The sequence below is a fragment of the Musa acuminata genome, chromosome BXJ3-6, assembly GCF_036884655.1.
Source record: "Musa acuminata AAA Group cultivar baxijiao chromosome BXJ3-6, Cavendish_Baxijiao_AAA, whole genome shotgun sequence".
NCBI classification, from domain to species: Eukaryota; Viridiplantae; Streptophyta; class Magnoliopsida; order Zingiberales; family Musaceae; genus Musa; species Musa acuminata.
The window spans coordinates 5,327,988-5,352,095 of record NC_088354.1 but is presented as its reverse complement, the minus strand read 5'-3'; the positions used below and the strand labels follow the sequence as shown (position 1 = coordinate 5,352,095).

Below are 24,108 nucleotides of genomic sequence, written 5' to 3'. Positions count from 1 at the left end.
TGCGATTGTTTAGAATTTATAAAATCTAATTTTATACTATGCGTCATCAATTGATTATCTTAATGTCTATAGGTCCTCCACTTAATAGTTTGTTCATGTGTTTGGTTGTTTACAAATCCATTTCTTTTCCCTACAAGCCCCTATTGGATGGACTGCACGTCGGCTCTTCGTTGTGTTTTTGTCGCCCAACTCTCCGTTGTTGGAGGGAGGCAACTGATGCGGCGGCCCCCACATACAAGAGTTGTCAGAGCCGAAACAAACAAACTAACAAACGCATCCCTCGAGGATGCATGCTAACGAGGAAAATAAAATTGGAATAATCCCTATATATCGCTTAATGTGATTAAAACCAGCTCCGACTAATAAGAACAATGGTATCAACTTACACCATTAAACAAAGCTTGCATATGACAGCTACAGCTTTAGCCACATCCATGAGATCAACAAAATAACTCAAAAGGAGGCATGTGCTTGAATTAATTTGTCTTAACAAACGAGAGAGTTCAAACATTGCCACTCTCATGATATCAATCTAAAAAGACCAAAAAAAAAAAAAGAAAGTAAAGAGAAAACATGACTGATCATAACAATCAAGATCTTCAGAACGAGAGTAGTCGAAAACGACTCCGAGAAATCTCTCACCACTTTAAACTACCAATACCGATACAGAAACAGCGCAAGGGGTTGGTCTCGAGGGTAGTCAGAGTCAGCATCGATCCAAATTGGATCATGTTCAAAAAATAATACAGAAAAAGAATCAATAATTGCCCTCGACGATAATGAGCCAATAATGTCCATGAGGAAAAAACTAAGACACAGCCCAGCTCAGCTCCACAAAATCTGGCAATGGATGCATCTCACAGTACGACGGCAGCCTTGTCCTGGGAAATAAGAGGAAGAGGATTGGCTATTAAAGGCTCGTAATGGTCAGCTCCCGCACCACACCAACCTGTAATACACCACATGTAGATTGTCTTTAACATTTAGAACAAGGACAAAGGACAAGAGAAGAGACTGACATCTAACTGCACTTGTCAAAGCATACAACTTATCATAGGATGAATACACTGCATACCCAGAATAAATCAACAGCAACAGTAGATGTTTGTACGGTTAACCATCACCCACATAATTCATATTCTGATAATTTTGGTAAAATTATGGCAAGATTACATATTTAGCAGATATAAAATTATAATCGGAAATTTTGAGGCATGGCACTTTGTCTAGATCTATTTTGACAGACATGTGAATTATCTAAAACAACATGAATTATAACTATTCGGTAATGTCACTTGAAATTTCAAATATTAGAAGATAAAACTATAAAAAAAAGCCTTAAATAAAAAGCTCATATCTAAAAGTCTACATGTCAGGTCCACCAAATCATTGACAATGCTCAATTCACCACCGATCTTGGAATCTTCAAGATGTTGACAAACTTTGAATCAGTCCATAGAAGTAGGATCAGGAGCAGGTTAAACTGGTCCCAGCAACTAAACGAATTTAGTAGTCCAATGACAAACCCAACCTAAGTTGATGACACCATGCTAGGCTATATGCTACTTGGAACATTTCAGCACACATTATCTGAAAAGCTCAGAAAGACAAACATTCGAGGCAACAACAATTGCCCACTTGTTTGAACAGTCATATATTAGAAACAACTGTGATGCATTTAAGAAAGTCCAACACATAATGATGAAAAAGAAAACCTGTCCTACGCTGAAGCTCACACTTTTTCTTTCTTCAAAAAGTAAATTGTAGAAGCTATAAACAGTCTAAAACATCAGTTAATAGCAATAATTAATCTCGGGCTTAAGTTAAAAAAAAAAATAAAGAAGAGGATGATGGGCTAGAAGGGGCCGGAATTTCAAGTGTGAGATCTATGAAATTGTATAAGGTTTCGCCAGGAGAGTAGAATATAGCAACAACGAAAGCAATACAACTTAAATTGGGAGGAATAAATTGCAACATGTTAACCAGAACAGAGATCGAATATCAGGCATTGCACCATATTGTTGCAAAATTCTGTTTACCTGTTCCCTTCATAAACAGAAAAATGGGAGGTTCACAAATTTGAACCCTGGGACTGTGGGGGAGAAAGAAGACGCAATCATTTTCATCCACCATTGCATCCGACCCATGTGCTTGAACCTGAAAAAGTAACAAAGACGACAAAACACAGGAGGCACAACTCAGCAATCATGAAACAGGGTTTCATAAAATTAATAAGTGGCCTTAGAATAGACTTATGGACCAAAAGAATAAACAGACTACTTTATCAGAGCATGACACTCACCACATATACTTCCCGTCGGAACTCTGTTGCCAAGCTCTCAATGGCAATATCATCGCCAAAAGCTGCAGCATGGCCGTTCCGATTCTCATCTATGCTTAACAACCCCTCCTCTGTGTATTGTAATGTAATGATGTCATATTCATCCTCCGGAGAGCCAGAGATGGACATGTACTTTGCCCAACTTAGCCCATCATTTATGCCAATGCATCTCTCTTTATAAATAGATTCTGCTGCCCCTTCCCTTCAGTCAATTGAGAAGTAAAGTCAGCAAACAAATACAAACATCTCGCACAAATTTCTCTTATCACAATCTGTGAATCTTTAGACCTCGTCCAAAAATTCATTGTTTCCGAATTCAATTAGAGAACTACTAAATGAAGCAAGATTTAAAACATACATTTTTTATTTACAAGATGTGGCATGATTTTGTAATCAGACGATAATCTTTTGTTTTTTTCTTTTGGCGAGCCACAAAAGGGATATTCATGATATATGTGAATAAAAAAAAAGAATGGTGTTTTCAACAGTAAAAGCTAGAATATATTCAAGAAATTTTGATTTCACAAAGCTCAGCCCAAGATCTTGATTTCCTAATAATAGTTAGATGAGAACATAATGCTAGTTTCACACAACAATGTTCCTTCAAGCTCAAGATGATTTTGACTATGTTACTCTAATACAAGAAAGTGAGGGGACAGGGTCAACCATGAAAAAAACCAAGTTTAGCCAACTTGGACAGACAAGATGGGTTGGGCAGCTAAAGTCAAGTCAAGTTCACTTGTCATGCACCAACTATTACCCAGTGTCCTCTACGGTTAAGTACAATAAAATGACCTTACCTGGTCCCATGACATCGACTTTAGCTAATATACGGACAAGATAAGCCTAACTATACACAAATGGAAAGCAATAATTTCATTTGAAATAAAACGTTTGAAGCATCATTACAAGTTTGGTGCATCGGTGCATATGTCAACAATGAAAAAAATCTGAATATGCCATGAAAATGTAGATAAAAACTTCTTAAACCTCTTCGTCAAGAATGCAGCTGACAGACATATCAGAACGTAATCTTGTATGATCCTGAAAAAAATCAGCGCTCTCTGGCAATGTATTACCCTTGCCTTTTCTGATACCTTCCAAATAGCAAATGAGTATGCAACAAAGTCGATCCACAGTATTAAGAAATGCCACAGATTATATATATTGTAGAATTTCCACGAGTATGAATTTGAAGACAAAAGATAACAAGCATAAACTGCAAAACAATACGAGAAAATTTTCCAAAGAAAAGAAAGAAACAATAAATAGAATTAAGAACGTAAAAATAGATCTAAGCGTCGAAAGATAAAGAACGTTTAGTAAAGAAAATTAGTTAAATAAAAAAGGAAAAGGCGATGATGCTATACCTTTGGAGTCCTAGATCTACGAGCTCCTGAATGGCGGCATCCAAGCCCTCGCGATCCGCCTTCTTCGCTAGGAGCTTCACCTCCTGCACGACGTGAATGCCCCACCCAGCCTTCAGATCCGGCGAGTACAAGTGCCGGATGGCCACGTCTGCCGCCTCCCTCGCCGCACAGTCCGCCGATCCATAGTCCTCCAAGAACCGCCGCACCGCTCGCTGCCGCAGCTCACGCGCCCCGGCCGTCTTGGGCCCCATCGCCCTCCGCGCCGCCGTGAACAGGCAGTTTCCGTCCGCCTCCACGTCACCGCCGTGCTCCAGCCGGAACGCCACACCGGGGGCCTCCGCATCGCGCGGGTTCTTCCAGAAGACCCCCCGCGCGTGGATCTTCTCGAGCCGCCGTCGCTGCTGCTCGTCCAGCCCGGAGACGGCGGCCCACGCGAAGGCAGCTGTCGCCGGATCGGCGGCCTCTGGTGTATGGATCGGGTCCGGGTCCGGCCACTGGAGGAGGGACGGCGATGGGTTTAGGGTTTCGGCGACGGCGGCGGAGTTGGAGAGGAGCTTTCCCATTTCGGGTTCCGATCTCGCTTTCCTCTTCTTTTTTCTGTCCCTTTTTTCTCTCTCCTTAGCGTTTAGAGAGAGAGAGAGGAGAGAGAGAGAGAGAGAGAGAGAGAGAGAGAAGGGGGGAGGTAGGTAGGTCGGGGACAGATTACCGTTGTTGGAAGTGAACGGACGCGTGGAGGAAGGTTATAGGGTACAGTGGTTTGGATGAGGTAAAATGCGCCGTCGGGACAGGATAAGGCGTGAGGTAACCGTTAGGGGCTGAGGCGATCTGCTCGATTCATTCGATTAGGTCTTTTCGGCACGCGGTTTTTAGTTCTTTGCAGCTGACGTCCGTAAAGCAGGAAACTCTCTTACTTCACGACAAAGCACCTGCCATTCGTTGAAATGAGTGGGTTCCACAGAGCGGGGGATGAGGGCCGTAGGCTGAAGTTTGGATCACAAGTTCCTGTTTCAAGACAAATAGCCCATCAAAGCGACGTGTTTGGTCGCCACTTGGGGCTGATTTGACTTTGACTGGGGAAGGGCAGGGGAAGTTTTGGCTTGCGGTGGCAACGAGGAACCATTTCATGTGAAGCCGGCTTACGATACGCTGATTGGGCACAAAGTCGAACGATTCTTTACACGGACGGCAAATTCTCCACGTTTTATACATGCCACGTTTGAGATACTTATTTGCCACAATTTCGTGTTTGCGGTTTGGTGTGGCGTTCTCAGAAAGGAGCGATAAGATGAGCCTGGAGATTCGTGCCGTGTGGTAGACGGCACGAGAGCTCGTGGGGATGTGAGAGCAGACCGTGTTGGGTGGTTTTCGGCCGTCACTGACCCTGACGTCGGCGGATGGACGATGGCGATGCCTCGCTTAATGGCCGTCGGCCACACCTCACGGAACCCACCGGTGTGACGCGTTTCCCACGTGCAGGGAAGCTTCGAGAAGCATCGCTCACACAGCAGATCCGCTGCGGGCCGTTGGCACAACGTACCCCGTGTGTTGGATATGATGGTGACACGTGTTCATCAAGAAAATATCTTTTATACTAACAGTAGATATCAAAATGAGGTAACTAATATTTTAGCCCTTTCCTAAATTAATGTTTGGGTGAAATTTTATTAAAAAAATTTAACTGAGAATTCTTTGAATAATATCATAATTAAAAAATTTCTATAGGCACCCTTGGTAATTTTATCTCTACCTTCGTCATCGTTTTACACCTTGCACCATCATCTCATTCTTCCTACATCAACTTCATCAGTATCTTTAGGCCCTTGGAATATCATAAGTATCTACGTCAACCCTAGGTATTCAATCACTTATCAATGGGCATCCATTTTGGATGAAGTGAGAGCGACTAGTAAAGCCAACTTATACGTAGGGACATAGACAATCAAGTGATGAGAGGTAGTTGTTAGGTCCAATGAGGGTGAGATCTTTTCAATTGTTCATCGTTGTGCATGACCACTCATGTATTATGAGTAATGAGCAACTGTTTAGAGGGGGTGATCAATAAGACAGAGAATAGTGGTTAATGATTATTTTTTAAAAGATAAAGTTATAAGTAAAATTTTTAAAATTGAGACATTATCTAAAAAATTATCAAAATTGAAAGTTTTTTTTTCTGAGAATTTGTGCTTAATATTTTGTTACAACCATTGATCGAAATACATTTTAAATGTTAAATTAAATATATTATATTGAATTTAGAACCAGTTGACATAGTAAATTAGTTCACCGGTAATTACTAGTAAAGCATTGACTTCATTTAGATGCCCTTTCCCGATTAGTTAATCGAGCTTTATAATGCACGACAACAATGTTTTTTCCCCAAATGTTACGTCGATTCATGATAAATTTGATGTCGTATGAACTTGCTAGGTTCGAACTTTAAAGGTTTAAGATAGACTGGGCCGGATTCTTTTAGGCTCAGCCCAATATTTGGACCGCGTACAATCATTCACTTCATAAGAGTGCTATTAAGTATTGAATGAGTGAGAGATTAGTGATAATGAGTGAGAGTTTCATTCTCACCCATATATTTCTGTATTTGTGTTTTTGGCTTCTCCTTTCCTTCTCTCCCAAGTTGGAAGATATGGTGAATGGTATAGCAACTGCATGTTTCACTTGAAGTATCTCAGAGGGAGTTTCCCCTTTAGATTCTGTTCATCTGCAATTTTATCCCTTAATATGCATCACCAACTTCAGACCAAAAAGAAGTGATTTTGTTTGGATTGGCAGCCAGTTCTGAACAGTCAAACAAGACATTATTACTGTGTTTCAGAAAATAAATAGTACCAAAATTCCCATTGGAGAAGAAGAACACAGCATTTTCACAGCAAACTGGAGTTATACATTCATTAGTGCTGCAGAATACCACCTTTGCTTCATTGCCATATGAGTTCAGTCTTCATAAGCTTCAGTCTGCAAGAGCTATCTGAACCAGTGGATGCCTTTTCTGCAGAATATTTCTGAACCAGGCAGCTTCCATTGGTTTTAAGGCCAAAATCTCATGCTGAGTTCCAATTGAAGTCACTTGAAACACCAAGTTTGAGATCCTCACCGTCTTGTTCTCTTGAAGGATGTTGAGAATGGCTCTGTTCTTGACACATAGTGATCACTTGGACGTTCCTGGAATCAAGAGGTAGCACCACAGATCACAAATGTCAACATGATTGGATTCAATATAGCTGTGCGAGTACAACGCTTTCCCCCTGCTGCTGCTGCTGCGGCTATCCAATTCTTCTGTCCCCAACAGGGTTTGCGAGGAACCCTAGCCTTTTCGTAAATATATCCAAAAAAAACAACGTCGGGGGCCCACTCGGCTGACCAAAATCTACGGACATGATGGAGGAATAATTGTTCGCAGGAGGAGCCGATGGGGCCCGTCCGAGTCAGCGAGGATGGACGTATCTGACGCGAGGGTACACCTCCCACGTGATACCCACCTCCCGCCCCGTGACGAACGGGGAATCTGGGCTTCTGCCCGCCGTCCGATCGACTGGATGTCAGTGGGACCCGGCCGTCGCATTTACGCTAATCGCTATTCCTTTTGTGGGACCTCAACTTTTGTGCATACGTACGTATATATACGTGTATATATACACTCTTGTGGGACCCACCGGTATCTTCTCCTTGTCAACGTGTTAAGACGGGCGTCGGGCGGTCTTGGCGAAGGGTCACGTAGGGGGATGCGAGCCGTGATCCGCCGCGGAGCTTATGCCTCGTGATTCGGACTCTGCATACATCGAGGCTCCAAGTGCTGCCAACAAGGCGGGGAGACGGTGCTGCTGGCGGTGGCGTTTGCAGTCGCCGAGACGGCCACCCCCGCCCCCCGCCACCACTCGAGGCTCCCGTGGCCTACTTAGAAACTCGCCAAGGCGAAAAAGCAACACCACCAGCACGCACCTCAAGAAGGAAAAGGGGTGGTGGTGGGCCGGCACCGCTGCTGCTGCTGCTGCTCCGCCTTGGAATGGCTGCAGATACTCCCCATGTCATCAGGTAAACGAATGCCATGTATGAGAAGAACAAAGAAGGCGGCGTTTCATACCACATTCTCTATATCTGAGAAGTTGCATGCCCTTTACGGAATTGTTTCTTTTGGGGTGCACTATACGGATCATTATACTGCCACAGTTTATGTAGTATATGCATTCACACAAACCGAGAGGGAGTCATTTGCAGAAGTTTCACCGTTTTGGCACATTTGCTGACAGTTTGCAATGTTGTCTGCAAATTCGTCATGTAAATCATATATCACAAGTAACCATATAGTCCGTCTTGAGAAGCTTTCGAGTAAATGCAAATGTAGAGGATAAGTGGAAAGGGTCAAATAAGCAGGCAGAGAGATCATGGCCTTAAAGATAGGCCAAGTTATGAGGAGAGATGAAAAGTGTTTGAGACGAGCAGGTGATGTCAGACGCGTCGCCTTTACCACCTGATCTTATTGTGTCTACGAGCTGAATTGACTCTCTGCAATGTTTATATAACAATGTTTTCTTCTTCTTTTCATAGTTTTGACAATAAATGAAGAGACTCGGAATTCCCCGTCAATGAGAAAATGGGCGAGATACGAATATGTGACAAATGATGTTTCACAAGGAAGGCAAAAGGGAAAGCTATTTATACATTAGCATGGAACAACTACATATTTCCAGATGGAATTTTACCCATACTAGCAGAAAATAAAGCAAGAAAGAGAAACTAAAATGAGAAAACCATAGCGCCTAAGAACAAAAAAGAAGAAGAAGATATATATCCAACATGAGATTAATATGGCATCATTACACACTGAGTGATCTCTCTCTTCTTCTTGTCTTACATCACAGCGCAAGCGTTGGGGTTCTCATCGCTGAACATCTGTGGGGGATACGCGTATCCCACGTATCCCCCGGGATATCTCGGGTAGTACTGGTAGAACTCGTTTCGCACCAGCTCCACCACCTTGGTCGCCGGTGCCGCCCCGTCCTCCGCCGCTCCGCCGCCTTCCTTCTTGTCCTTCTCGTCTCCTCCTCCTTGGCCACCGCCGCCGTCCTTCTCTTCCTTTTTCTCGCCCTCGGCATTGCCCCCGCCGGCCTCGTCCGCTTTCTTCTCGTCTTTGGCCGCGTCTCCACCGCCGCCCTTGTCGTCCTCCGCCTTCTTCTCCGCCGGCTCCTGCTTCGCCACCACCGCCTGCTTCCCGGTCCTCTTGTACACGTACTCCCCCAGCTTCTGCGGGTCGAAGACGCCCTTCACCGTCACTTGGGACGCCTTCAGATCCGGTTCCGCCGCCTGCACCCCTGTTCGATTCGCCACCGAACAAAACGGGCAAGGAAAGAAGAAAGATCGAATCTTTAGTCGAAATCAGCTACAAGGGACGAATCTTTGACAGCAATCTCCAAGTTAAACACCCTGACCAGAAGATTAATGTTCTATGTCAAGAAAGAAAAGCGACAAGTAGACTTGTTTGCTCTCTTTTACTGAGAATCGAATTGACTTTTGATGGAGATACAAAGGTTTGAAACAGGGTATCAGAATATTCATCTTGGTCTGTAATGATATCAGCAAAACAGAAAGCTCTCGAACGGAAGAGAAGCAGAGGAGGGAACCTTTCATCTTTAGTATTCTCTTCTTGATCTCTTGTGCGCAGGCCTCGCAATGCATATGAACCTTGAGCACCACAGCGATCACTTGCGGCTGCACGCAGAGGTAGTAAGAACAGAAGAATACATTAGACTAAATTAAGAATGCTAGATTCGGAAAGATTAGAAGAGAGGAGGATGGCTGACCTCTTCCTTCTTCTCCTCTACCTTGGGCTTCTCCTCTTCCTTCTTTTCCTCCTCTTTCTTCTCCGGCTTCGGCGGCGGCAGCGGCGTCAGCAGCTCCACCTTCCTCCCCGCCTTCTTCTGGACCCGCTCCACCACCTTCATCGGGTCCTCCGCCGCCTTCTTCCCCTTCACAACCACCTTGTGGGTCCTGCAGTCCGTCTTCACATCTTCCACACCTTTCCACCGCAGAACAAGAAGATCCGGCATCAATTCCAAGTTTCTCGACGGAATCGAACAAAAGGCGAGATTTTTGGGTCCTCAAGAAATGTACAACCCTCGTTACCTTCGAATCCCTTCAACGAGCGCTTCACCTTCCTGGCGCATCCCTCGCAGTGCATGTAGACGCGCATCACGATCTCCTCCGGCGGCGGAGGCGGCGGCTCGTCCGCCTTCTTTTCTTCGCCACCCCCTTCCTTCTTCTCCCCCTCGCCACCGCCCTTCTTCCCGTCCTCACCCTTCCCCTCCTCCTTGTTCTCCTCCTTCGCCTTGGGCTCCTCCTTCTTCCCCTGCTCCGGCTTTTTCTCCTCCTGCCAAGAAACCACACATCTCATCAGCAAAACCATCAAGAAAAGCAGAAATCTTTGAGCGAATCAAAACAAAAAGAGAAAACGCGTCGGCTTTCGACCTCCCCCATCACTCGCTCGGTCCGAAATCTTAGCTTGGAGCTTCAAGCAGACGACGTCGGCAACGGAAAGCGATACCAGAGGCGTTACTTCCCTACGCCACTGTCAAGCACAGCTCTCTCTCTCCCTCACTCTCGCTCACTGTGTATGCAGCACAGGGCACCAAACGTGGGAATTTGAAGGATCGAAGGGCACGTGCGAAGGCCATGCGGCGCACGTACCAAAACTTTTTGAGGTCGTTTAAAGGTCCGAAAACTTTCTACGATGAGTCGCTGTTATGCCTATCTCAATAAAATAATATAAAAATAATTTTCATATCAATAATGACTCTAATCATACTCTAAAAAAATCATGTTTTGCAAATTATTATGCATAATATAAAAATAAATGGCTATATTTGATCGTATGTATTGCTACCAAATACTTTAATGCACTTGACTACTAATAATAATTGTCCAACGACAAGACGTATTATTGTAGGAATGTAATAATAGTGCAATTAGTACTTACTAAACATATAAATATCCTACTCATATATATCATTTACGATTTTTTTTTCACTTAGCTAACTATGCTAATAGATTATTTATATTTTAATAAAATAAAGGTAGAAAGAGCTTAGTGAAATAAATACTTGTCATCTAAATAGTAGTATGGTAGAACACTATCAAATTGTCATTCTTTTGTAGCAGTGAGCCACTCTACCAATTAGTTCAAGTAGACTTGGTTTATTGTGCTAAGGCCAGCCAACTTGCAACAGAGAACACACATCATTTTATGAATGACTGCAGAATATACAGTATATGTAGCACAAAATGCCCAAATGTTACACCATTAGCATCAAATTTTATTGATGACAGTGCCAAGTGGTGTACCAGTACCTCTTTTTTTGAGCTGCAAGGGAATGGTGTGGAGATGGTACTTAACCCCATGTCTGGTTAGAGTATGATTGCAAGACTAGAAGGCTTCAAACCCAAGAAGACTCCAATCTTACCACTAATGACAGATTGCTAAATACCACAGAAAGTGCACACACAGTGATTAGATTAATCTAACCAGTGACTGATGGTCTCCAAATTTAACTTCTCTGTGGGCATCCACACTATGTAATAAAATGTATTTAAGTAATGGAATCACATGCTATTGCACATGAAAAGAGAATGTTGTTTGCACACATTAAACTACCATCTCATCTAAAAGCTATGGATTGGCTCAAGTCCCTTATGCTCTTCCTTGATGGAGAACCACCAATGGAGAAGCGTTCCCTATCTTGATCTGCATTGCAAGCGGTACCAAAATCTCAAGCAAGGTTTAATTTTTCTTTAAGCTCTCGAACTCACTTGGCATGCTATGGGAGTTGACATCACAATGCGTTCCATCATCACAAAGCCTCTATCTGTAGCTTCCATGGTTTTGAGACTGACAGCATGTGGTGTGAGCTTTAGTAGGTGACACAATGGAAGTGCTAAGGTGACGCATCCATGAAACCATTTTGTTGCTTTGAGCTTATGCCCTGTCTTTTGCCGCATCCCTTTTCATGTCCACCTTCGACTGTGGCAGCACATGGAGATGAAGATGAAGATGAAGATGGCAGACAAATATAAGAAGAAACACCCGTCCCTCCTGATCTGAACATGTGACAAGCGAGGAGAAAAGGTTCATCTCAAGAGAACTCAGCACACATCACGTGCCGATGCCAAGGATGCTTGTCCCACTGCATGTTGCTCTCATTCTCTGCTTTACAGATCAGCTTTTGTGAGAGGAAAGAGCAACCCAGCAATTATAACATGTCCATTGTGGTAAAGAGTTGAAATGGGGAGCCTAAAGCCTTTGCAAACAATATTCTTCGTGCAAAAGTGCAAAGTGGGCCATTTGATCCCCTGTTTCAGATAATGTGGCAAGAAGAACACTGTTCTTCTGCTAGGCCATGAATTTAAGACCACAGAGGGAGGCCCCTGCTCTGCTCTGTTTTACACAAGTGGTGTGTCCCTCTTCAAACAGTGATTGCAGCTGCGGTGCTGCATTATATGATCACCATCACATGGTTCTCTGATGGGTGGGGAATCCTCCCCAATCGTTGTGGGCATCCTTTTATTTTTCTGCACTAGTTTTTTTTGGTACAAATTAAAGGCACAATTGCAGACGATTTTTGTTGTGCCATACACACAATTAAGTATATATATATATATATACACACACAATTATCCTCTGTTGGTTGTGTAATCAGGTTGACGGTTTGGTCCTGTTAATGGGCCTTTAATAGGGCCCATATTGAGCAATTAAATGGTCCATGGGCCCAACGGCTCGCTGAGCTGTCTATTACAATGCATTCACTGGTTCTACACGTCATCGCGCCTCCCCCATTTGGCTCTCTTCGCTCGTTTTGTACGCCAAAGAGGGGAAAGGGTAGGTTGGAAAGACGTCTTGTTTGACGACGGCGGCAGCGGCGATGGATCCGGACGCGGTGGCGAAGGCGTTCGTGGAGCACTACTACCGGACGTTTGACGGGAACCGGCCGGGGCTGGGGGGTCTGTACCAGGATGCCTCCATGCTGACCTTCGAGGGCGACAAGATACAGGGCGCCGCGGCCATCGTCGCCAAGCTGACCTCCCTCCCCTTCCAGCAGTGCGTCCACGCTGTCTCGACCGTCGATTGCCAGCCGTCCGGCCCCGCCGGCGGCATGCTCGTCTTCGTCAGCGGCTCCCTCCAGATTTCCGGGGAATCCCACGCCCTCAAGTTCAGCCAGGTATACCCTCTCCTCTGTCTGTCCTTCTCTCACACTCCTTCTGTTAGCATCAGATCGGCCGAATGGTTTGATAGGGTCGAAATTTTTTTCAGATTATACCTAATTATTATCTTCTTTTTATGATTCAAGGGTTTGTGGTTTTTGATCTGATATTATCTTTTAATTATGATTTTCTTGCGATCAAAACAACTGGGTCGTACTTGTGTGAGTGACTTGATGATTGGATGGTAATCGGCGTCATGTTGGACTCATTTATCCTGTTTCGCTCTTTTAGGGCAATAAACGATGGTTCTGTTTTCTGTCTTGGTATCATTCTTCTTAATGCCTGTAATGATTTAGAGACTTTATTCAGTGGCGTAGAGGAACCAACCTCTGGTTGGGTGGTTCATGGATCGTGTTTGAGGAATGGCAGTCTAAGAACATGCGATCATAAACAATGTGGTGTTGCATTCAGTAAAAACCAGAGCTTTTTAGCTCCTCTTTTAGGAACTATAGAGAAACAACGAGGGTGTCGAATGAAACTATTCAAATTATGTTAATGTGATGCCCTTAGTCTATCATCTTTGATGAATGAATAATCTCTTTGCTACTTGTATGAATAGCAGTCAATTTATGTATTGATTTGGATGGGGATTGCGTGAGAAATAAAAATATAAATAGCAGAACACTATAAAATTTAAAATGTAAAATTAAAGTGTACAGGAAATATTATATAAACGATAACAATAGTCAAATCATTTAGAAAAATTATGTAATATGTATTGGAAATCAGAAGTTTATTATCCTGCATAAGGAACTATAACTTAGTTGAATTGCAAATTCAAATATGAGAGATGGGGTCTTCTGGTATCTGTAGTGCTTTTCTATTTACTATATCGACAAAATATATGGCGATGCAAAGGCAATAAAGATATTAAATAACTATCTGATAAATTATACAACGATCTAAAACTTGTTCAATTTCAACTTCGAACATGAAGGATGGGGTCTTCTTGTAACTTTAGTGCTTTTCTATTTACTATGCTGACAAAATATATGGTGATAAAAGGGCAATAAAGAGGAAACTTCATTCCAAGAGAGAGTCCATGGTATTTGAATTCAATCCCAAGTTACATGCAATCTTCTTTCTATTTGGTAGAAGTGTATTATTTTCAAAGTAAAGAGTAGAAGCTTATTATCTTGTGAAACTGTCTTTGTTAAATAACATATGCATGTTGTTGCTGAATTCTGTCTATTGTTGTGGTTTGGTAAAAGGACTTGGTTATTTTATGATATTTTGGGTGTGTTAATGGTTATGCATCTTTTGATTTTGTTCATGATCTCTTGTGATCCTGTGTTTGTTAAATAAGCTATGACAGTTGAAGACAGCAAAATCTTTCTGTAACTCAAGAGAAGTGACTGATTTGTGTGTTTTTGCTGTAGATGTTTCATCTAATGCCAACACCTCAGGGAAGCTTCTATGTGCTGAACGACATATTCCGTCTGAACTATGCCTGAAGAATCAGTCTTTTTAGAGGGGAAGTCAAAGGTATGAATCGATAGGCTTATGCAATGCTGTTGTGATGGATTTGGGTCTGTAGAAGGATTGCCCTTTTCTCGTTATTAATTGTTTGGTTTCCCTTCTGGTTGGTTGGATAGTAGAAAAGATTTTGGATCATTTTATGTATTGGTAGACGAATTTTGTGGCAATTTATATGCGGTTTAGTCATGAATTTACTGGTTTTATTTTGGTACCAATCTTAATAATGTCTATGCTTTGGGACAATTGCTTAGCATAAAGATCATTTATTCATTCATCATACTCGTTGATTGACACTTTCTTTTATGCATCGTTTGCTCTGCTTTCTATGTATTGGATTGCTTTCTTTGCCCGATAGTTTCTGGATATGAACTTTAAATTGTTTAGTGATAAATTGTGGTAAACTTAAAAAAAAAGAAAGACAGGGATGCTAACGATAATTAATTATACGGAATAATATTTAATTAGCCCTGCTCAACATCTGTTCCTTGTTCCTTTTGTTGACATGTTTCTCGGTTCACTACGTGTTGCTGTTGCTATGCCCGACTTGAGACATGAGCTTATGTGTGCATTGCTTTATGATTACCCGTCGTGGTCTCTACCACCTTGATTAGGAGAATATGATACGTGGGCAGTCATCAATGTGTTATTTTAATCTGGTCAGAATCTAACTGATACATTGATTTTACTTGGTCGATTGATACGTCGATAGAATTTAGATCTATTGAGTTATCACCGGCATCAATGAGGACTCTATGAGCTCGGCCACATTGACCACTACTTTAACTCGATTATAAAAAGCCCTAAGTATATTCTGGAGGGCTCAATCATGCTCTTTAGTGTATTATCCCTTTGTACTTGTCATTTGATAGAAATCTTTAAATTAATACTAACTTAAGCATAGAAGAAGTTTTATCGATTATACTCACGACAGAGGTATGCAAGATCTTAGTCGAAATCACCTAGTATCCCAATATCTCAGCTTGTGTCAAACTTGAAAGTGGACCCTCCTAGGTGTGTTAGAATAAAAATCATCCTTACGATTCTTTTATACAAAAAAAAATGAATGTCAAAATCTAAAATCAAATAATAATAGATTAATTTACGATGCATATGTCATTCAGAAAGTTTTTATCTGATCTATGAGCGAGATATAGCAATATTGATCTACGAGGAGAATTAGACTCGTATTTTCCTTTCAATAACATAATCTCTCAATAATGTCATATATCAACGTATTATGTTTTTAGTCCATAAGAGGTCTTGTCTATTTATAAACAAGAATAAAGAGTTTATGATAAGTAATTAAGGATTTCTCGTATCTCCTAAAGAATCATATCATAATTGGATTTCCGACCAATAAACATAATCATAATCTAATCATATCCATAATATATATTACCTAATTAGATAGTATTACATAATATAATATTCTCCCACTTAGCCCATTAATCGGTAAGATATAAAAAAAATTTAAAATCAAAATAAATAAAATAATAATTTATTTTAAAAATATATTTAATTAGATTTTAAAATTTAAAAAAATATTTTATACGTATATATAAATTTTATAAAATAGGCCAATAAATCCAATAAACATAATATCATATTAAGTTTGACTTTCAATGCGAGTCATAACGGTTGTATATTATTAATATCATACTTCTTTCATGTACCACAAAAATCGTTAACCTTTCCTAATATAGTTTAAAATGACTCTTATAATTTATATTATCAAGACAATCTTGTTAACATATTTAATACATACATAAATGTTAATAGAATAACAGAAATAAATAACTTTAATTACATAAATAAGAATATCAATTATAATATATACTCAAATATACGTCACGATATCTTTGCTCACAAGTCCAATTATAAGAACATGTTTTTTCAAATAATTTAGGTTATAAATCTTAAGTGAATGGATTAACAATGAAACATAAGTTCTTAATTAACATTAATTGTTTCTAAACTCTTTTTCTCTAATCATCAAGTACTTTGTACCACAATGCATAGAGCTATAATAGTACTTATCATTTTTAGAAAAAAACTATTGTAATATGTCACAAAGTATCTTTAGTTACTTCACAATTGAGTTTGACTATATCAAGACTTAGAGATAAAATTTCGTAGTAAAAAAGCTTGATTAGTGACCTTAAAGCATACCACAAAATTAACTTCTATTGTTATAAATCTTTCTTACTTTAATCTTAATTCTTTCCAAACATGTATCTTAGTCGGCTCATTTAAGTTTTACTTATCTTTAATCTTATTATAGTAAATTTTAAATTAGTCAAGAAGAAATAAAATTAAAAATAATCTATATGAGAAAGAACTCAACTACATTCATGCTCAATGTTCTTGAACTTATAGCTTTGTCAGTCATATTGAGGATATAATCTTAAATTCCCTAAATGTTATATTGAATTTCAGTTAGTTCTTTTATTAATATGTCAGTCAATAACTTGTCAGTAAATTTAAATTAAATTTTAAATATTCTAGTGCGCTAGTTATATATTATAATGAAGTCTAATATTATTAGTAATTATCATAAAATTAAGTTTTTAAATTTTTTGATTATTTATCTTAATTATTTATTCTATATAACTTTCAATAGTTAAGTTTGTGATACTTTCAATTAGTCTGATTAAGGTTTAAGATACCTTTATCATAATAATACATATGCTCAAGTCATTTATAATAATATAATTTAGAAAATATAGGGACATTTATCATAATGTAATAAAAGAAATACTATTATAATAATATAATATAATATTAATATTTTGAGTTTTTCAATAAATATTGAATTAAAGATTATTTTTATTTTACTTTTGAGTGAAATATTAACATATTGATTGTTCATACAAAAATATTTATGAATGACTGATATCATTTTTATGGAATAGTGTTATTATCTTTGGGTATATAACTATGAGGATTTTTAAAATAGTATCATCATACTCTATCACATAATTATTTAAAATAATTTTTCTTTGAGATTATCTAAATATCATAATTATATGTATCATTGTGAATATTATTTTTTTAATATCATTGTTGTAACTAGTGTAGTCATTGCTACTATTGTAGGCAGCAATGCTTCATAGCCATTGCAACCGTCACAGGTAGTGGTGCTACTATAGTCATCGCAAGGCTATCACACTCTACAATATTGCATACGTAATTATTGTTCATGATTGGGTTGATGACCATCGAATGCCATCGCCCTCAATAATACTATTACAGATAGCAAGCTGTCGACAATGGCCCATCGATCAAACACGAGAAATCTTGCATCGCTCGTAAGTAAGAGATAGGACGGACTAGATAGAAAAGTAAATCGACAATACAAACGAATTGTTCATGCATCGTAAATAAAAGCCAAATAATATTTTTTTCATGAGTGAAATGTGCTAACAAATGAATATAAAGTATTTGATTTTACAAATATGACTCTGATACTAATTGTGAGTATAAAAATCATTCTTATGCTTCTATTATGTGAAAAACTTTAATATCAAAATCTGAAATCAAATAACATTAGATTAAATTTACGATGCATAGCTTTCGATGTCATTCAGAAAGCTTTTCTTTGATCTACGCATGTACTATTATCGGATCCAAAAGCTATAGCGATGTCGATCTGCCGAGAGAATTAGACCCGCCTTCTCTTCTCTTTCTATTTTCCACAAGATCACAACGAGCGATAAATTAAGGACAAAGAGAAGATGATAGAAGTTTTATAATCTTTTAATGATTGATTCACGTTACTAAGGGGAGAAAAAAAAATCTATAATATTTCAATAATATCACGTATCCACGTATTATGTTTTTAGTAGATCATATTTATTTATAAGTGAAAACAAAGGATCTAAGATAAGTAATTATGAAAGTCTCTCTTGTCGAATCATGTCACGAGAAATCATATCATAATTGAGCTTTTTTTATATTGATCGAATCTTAATCAAAATCTAATTATATTCATAATATATCTTACATTAGATAGAACCTATAATTTAATTTGGAAAACCAAGAAAACTTTCTTTTGTCTTTCAGAATAACCCATTTTCCATACCCTTGTGTCTTTCGGTATTTGTTCAATGGCCCTAAAGTAAACCCACCATCATTCATTATATGACAAACTAACTTTCCACCTATTGTAAATGTACTAACATAACCCAACAAGTTTAAGCCTTTGCAGGCAATTTACACAAACTCTCATCTCATTCCTGCCTTGTGTAATTAACCCAATAGTGACCCATCCCTAATCTAGCCACACCTCTTGTGCCTCCACCAAAGCTCCTACCTACCACTATCACTGAATCCCGATTGGTGCTATATAAAGACTCCTTGCAAAGTACAATCGTTTTATCATGCTCCCGACCAAGAGAAGGGTCCTACAAACGATAAAGATAGTTGACTCTCTCGCTACTTTCAAGAACACGAGTGTTCCAATTTAAACTCGGCATTTAGATGTAGTCAAGTGCACAGACATGATTACTGGAGCAGCTCTTCCGTCGGAGTTCTTTATATGGCAGTTCACAAACAGGATTATTGTACTAGCTACAGACCGCATCAATCAGCACAAGAAACAGTAACATTCATTACCATTCAAGGCAAGGTAAGGTATGTTCTTCGTTCATGCAAGCCACCCGGGCATGTAACTTGGACCAGGAGCTGCTGCTGCTGCTGCTGCTGCGATCGCCATTTGATCTGGATGGTACCTGGAGGCAATCAATACTACGCACAATGAGAACTCGTTTCCTAGTTGCATATATAGAGGCAGGCAGAAGAAGAGTAGTTGGGATTACCCAATCTGAAGAGTAGGTTCACAGTCTATGGATTGGAAGAAGCCGTCGCCCTGTGGTTGAGGCTGCTGCCGCCCGTAAGCTACAGCATGAGTGTTGGGATCCCACAGCTGTTGCTGATCCGCGTCACTGCTTTCCTCCAACTGCTTGTCATGTGGAAAACCATCACAAGATTCTCGATATGATAAACCAGTCACCGAACATATTAGATTGCATGAACACAAGAAAGCTACTTACTCTTATCTTCAGGGATTTATTAGCTTCACATAGCATTTGTTCCTGTAAACAGACACAGTGTTACTTGAAAGGAAGGATGATATGAACAAAGCATGATTCATTTTTCCAGTACTATACCCGTCTTTGGAGATCTCCAAGCTGGTCAAGCATGTATTGTGTCTGTAGAAAGATACAAGTTCATCATCAGTGGCTGATGTTTTCAGCATTCGATAACTCGTATCTATAGTAAGATGCACAAAAAGATGATCGACCTACATATATTAACGAGCTGATGAACAAAATTTATCATCAGAGTGACATGGACATAGTAATGCGGTATCAGAAAGCATTTATTAGAAGATTGCACATTAATTACCCTTGTTGATCTTATTTGTCTTAACGATGCATCAAGTTGGCGCTCAAGCTGCTCAAGTTCCTTGATGTTAAGTGGCCCCAGATCTTCACCCAGCAGATTTCTAGGTTTTGATGCAGAACAATTAGTCCGTCGATGGTCTTTCGACATTCCTGTGAAAGCTGTGTTTCTTGTGTACCAAAAAGCAGGCTAAGATCAAAGACAAAACAAGGAGTTGTTCACCTTTGTGATCGCTGCAAGCCATCAACACGCGCCTTAAGCTTCAAATACTCTTGCTGACTACTCTGATGATTTTGCCAAAACTGGGCGTAAGGAACTCTCTCTTTTGCAAAGGGCATAAGAACAATTCATCTCTAGAGAGTACATTCTTACATAGTAGGCACCTCAGTGTGCAACATTACCTTCTGCAGTGAACTTATTGACAGTTCTCAATAACAGTGGTTCGAGCAAGGAAGAATAAAGAGTCAACCTATCTGACTAAATCCAAGTAGTTCTACTGTCTTCTTTTCTTCTACATTCATTAGTTTCATATTCTTTCTCAGTGGATGACTTCTACCTTTGGCAATTTTAGCAATATGTTGTCCCACTATCATTTTTATTTCTTCTATACCAATAATATTTTGTTGTTGGTATTTTAGTCATGTCTTTCACTCTTGACACTCGAGCCCCAGAATCATCCCATCTATGCTTCACATTTATAACTCCATGTAGCAATATATACATAGCCACAAGAAATTTGACATTTGGTTTGCAAAATCTGTAGTGCAATACTACTCTATCTGGTCTTGGTATGACAACCCAAAATTTACGCGAATGGAAATTTATAGAATCGAAGCATTTGAACTGCTGGGTCACACTGAACCTTCATGACGCAAAATAGATAAGAATGACAAGCATGTTGGTTCTTCATGACTATAGACATCCAAGATAGAAGAAACTTGATCAAGTTTCAGAAATCAGATTTGTAAATTTTTCTATCAACACCATCTTCTAACATATTACATGTTGGAGGAGAACAGCTAATATTAGTGTAAGAATAACTTTAAATAGATTCATTTACCTGAGTCTCCCTTGATATGATATTTGTTTCTGGTGCACCATAATTGCACTTTTGGTACCTCTCTAGTGTCCTCAACATACTATAAAATTAAGGTAACAGATTATCAAAGCTCAAATATGAGTTGTGTAATGTGTGAAATACATTTCAATAGCAATAATCAAAAGTACCAAAAATTGAAGCTCCAAAGAGCTGCAAGTTAGGTCTGGTATTTTTGTCAAATTTAACTAATGATTTGGAAATTTAAAAACATACAGTCTCGATTTTTTTTCTTTTTAAATAGTTGTAGTCTTTTGCTTCATTTTCCATGGATAATGAAGTTGATATATGTTATAGTGGTTTAATTTATATGAAGCATGGCTAGTGCATCTCATCTATTAAATAATAAATATATAAATATTTCAAAACATAGAGTTGGGACTTACAGACAATGTGCATTCTTTTGGTTATAATGCATAACATATTAACTACTAAAAAATATCTAAGAATATGATATTGTTTGCTCTTAACATGAAGATTTCCGTGAAAGCTTTTATATCTTAATGAAAATTAAGGGAGCACAAGATAATAAACAAAAAACTTACAATAACAAATGTCACATTCAAAAGCTATTTTTTCCACAATAATTTGACAAGTAAGTTGTGTGACAAAGTCAGGTATAAAGTAAAATTCAAAATCAAAATATGAAAATAAAATAAAATAAAATAAACAAATTTCAAATTTCTAACTAGGCATAAGATACTATTACAACAATAGCTAAGTTATAAGTCCGAATTATTTAGGATCAACCATATGGATCTTTTATTATTATTGAGATATGTAAAAAAGTCATGTCTAGTTAAGTACAGAGTATTTAAATTTTTATTTATGATTTTTATTAAGGTCTTTTTTAGTCTTTCGCTATCTCTCATAGTACTACTAATATTAATCATTTTATCTCTTCTGACTATCGTGTTTGGAAATCTCCTAAGAACATATTATCTTAAACAATTTTCTCTTATCTTATCTTTTATCGAAGTGATACCTTATTAATTATAAATTTAAAAAATTCCTAGTAACTCTACACATTAATATTGAGAATAAATATTGAGGTACTTCTCATGGATTCATCGAGATTACAAAAATAGGATCCATGTTTAATAATGAAAACCAATGCACTATCACGATAAACTACTATGAAAATTTAATACTGAAAGAGGATGAAGAAACTCTGATGATTAATCAAGATGAATAAGAATTCAAGATGAAGCAATAAAGATATAAGAACTATTAAGATTGGATAAAAACTTGAGTTTGCCATATTTGAGGAAAAAACAAAGTATTCTATTGATAACTATATTTAATTAATTTATGTATAAAATTGACTTAAAAGATTGGTTGCACGAACTTTATTCAATTATTATGAAATAACTCAAACCAAGGGAAAAAAAAATCGAAACCAGCTTTAAATGAAAGGAAATTAGGCCTTTTATGCCTAGTGGCAATTGATCCAACCAAGAATCACTCGAAAGTATTCTCAAGCATGAGTTCTTCGGAGTAAAAGGCATTACATATTTATGGTAGGAGAAACTATTGCGTGCAGGCGCATGTCGGGTATTTGTGCTCATAAGAAAGCTAAGAACTGGCTAAAATTACAATGACAGCTTCGGAAGGAGAACATGTCATAGATGCTGCACAAAGTGAAGGTCAAATCGGAGAAAAGAAGTGTCCGCGGGAAAACCATGCATGTTACTACCATGTAGAGATGCTTGGCTCCGAATACTGAAGTCTTGACAGCGAAGGACTAGAAATTAGATCACATTTGCAATAGGAGCAGACGGGCATTGGGATATCTGAAAACTAAGGTCCAGAAAACAAGGATGCATTTACTGGAAGAGCTAAAGAGCATAACAAGATTGGTCTTCTGAAGAAACTATTATCTTTTTTCTACAGAATGATAGATGAGATGGTTTCTTCCAGAAAGAGGTAAAACCTTAGGTTCTCACAAGACTGATAGATGTGATGGGACCTCAGCTCCGCTGAAAATAATTATGCAGTCCACATGTACCAAATGAGATCTATTTGGGCACATCCTTGCCATGTCCCCAACGCTTGTACTCGGATACGCTTAATCACAATAAAATAGCATAATTAGAAACCCTAATTAATCTTCAGAGAGATTTCTAAAGATGATCTGGATGTAGAACTCAGGTCTCAGGATAAAAAATTGATATTTGAAGACTTCTCTTCAGCCTGTCAAAGAAGCATCAAATAGAACATCTTGAATCAATATTTCCCAGCTCATCATGTCACGATCCACCACGTAGAGCTGGTGCAACACACAAGGGGAAAAGAAGCTAACTTCGTGTATACTCCTTCCCTATATCCATAGAAGACTTAAATGAGCCGATCATTCGCTAAGGTAAGAAAGAAAGATGACAGAGAAGGATGATAACAATAAGCTAAAAAGGATAACATCTTTTTGCTTGGTTGTCTGGAGCAAGCAAAATATATTCTTTATCCCGATTAATTACGTGTAGATCCTTAATTATTTGGCCTTGAGATCCCATCAAACTTCCATTTGTTTACCAAAAGGAAACCCACTCGGAAGGATCCAGGATCGGAAAGAGATCAAAGCGGAGAGCCATCGCAGCAAGCGAAAAAAGAAGCTTAAGGCAAGCGAAGTAAATATCTTCTCAAGCTCTCTTTCCTCGTACCTGGAGCTGCTGCAGAACTCGTAGAGCTTCCCGCGGTTGGAGAAGACGATGAGGGCGACCTCGGCGTCGCAGAGCACCGACAGCTCGTAGGCCTTCTTGAGCAGTCCATTCCTGCGCTTCGCAAAGGTCACCTGCCGGTTGATCTTGTTCTCGATCCGCTTCAGCTCCACCCTTCCCCTCCCCATCTCCTCCTCCTCCTCCTCCAGAAAAACAACCCCCAAAAGAACCAGATCAACAGAAAGAAGAGGAAGGAAGGTTAAAAGAGGGAGCTTTTGGACTGGGAAGGGAATCGAAACCAAAACCCATTTGCCATTTATAGGAAAATTGGAAGTGGGGGGTGACCTTCCCTAACCCTAACAAGTCACCACCCTTTTAACCCGCGGAAACTCCCATACTTGAAAATATTTCTGCATACAAATCTCCATGCGGGCATAAGATCTACGGTCGAGATGAGCGCGATCGAGATTTTTCACTGTTAAAGGCCATTTGTACGGTGAG

General features: G+C 39.2%; 4 protein-coding genes across 4 annotated transcripts; 1 reads left to right on the top strand and 3 right to left on the bottom strand.

Moving 5' to 3' along the window:
* Positions 1 to 449: 449 nt before the first annotated feature.
* Positions 450 to 4,419, bottom strand: LOC135639793 (uncharacterized). The gene is made up of 4 exons (XM_065153702.1): positions 3,712 to 4,419; positions 2,303 to 2,543; positions 2,040 to 2,157; positions 450 to 949 (listed from the first exon to the last, which is right to left on the bottom strand). Exons 1-4 carry the CDS (start codon positions 4,272 to 4,274, stop codon positions 858 to 860), a joined length of 1,014 nt encoding a protein of 337 aa, XP_065009774.1. The 5' UTR covers positions 4,275 to 4,419; the 3' UTR covers positions 450 to 857.
* A 3,946-nt stretch (positions 4,420 to 8,365) lies between these two features.
* On the bottom strand, positions 8,366 to 10,324 carry LOC103987086 (heavy metal-associated isoprenylated plant protein 7-like). The gene is made up of 5 exons (XM_009405278.3): positions 10,189 to 10,324; positions 9,847 to 10,090; positions 9,525 to 9,739; positions 9,345 to 9,432; positions 8,366 to 9,035 (listed from the first exon to the last, which is right to left on the bottom strand). The coding sequence occupies exons 1-5, from the start codon at positions 10,195 to 10,197 to the stop codon at positions 8,575 to 8,577; spliced, it is 1,017 nt and encodes a 338-aa protein (XP_009403553.1). The 5' UTR covers positions 10,198 to 10,324; the 3' UTR covers positions 8,366 to 8,574.
* Positions 10,325 to 12,540: 2,216 nt separating this feature from the next.
* Positions 12,541 to 14,669, top strand: LOC103987085 (nuclear transport factor 2B). Its single transcript, XM_009405277.3, has 2 exons — positions 12,541 to 12,932; positions 14,355 to 14,669. The coding sequence occupies exons 1-2, from the start codon at positions 12,636 to 12,638 to the stop codon at positions 14,427 to 14,429; spliced, it is 372 nt and encodes a 123-aa protein (XP_009403552.1). The 5' UTR covers positions 12,541 to 12,635; the 3' UTR covers positions 14,430 to 14,669.
* Positions 14,670 to 18,907: 4,238 nt separating this feature from the next.
* Positions 18,908 to 23,873, bottom strand: LOC135640696 (agamous-like MADS-box protein AGL9 homolog). The gene is made up of 8 exons (XM_065155390.1): positions 23,611 to 23,873; positions 20,918 to 20,996; positions 20,080 to 20,141; positions 19,861 to 19,960; positions 19,623 to 19,664; positions 19,506 to 19,547; positions 19,272 to 19,411; positions 18,908 to 19,184 (listed from the first exon to the last, which is right to left on the bottom strand). Exons 1-8 carry the CDS (start codon positions 23,793 to 23,795, stop codon positions 19,100 to 19,102), a joined length of 735 nt encoding a protein of 244 aa, XP_065011462.1. The 5' UTR covers positions 23,796 to 23,873; the 3' UTR covers positions 18,908 to 19,099.
* Between the last annotated feature and the right edge of the window lie 235 nt (positions 23,874 to 24,108).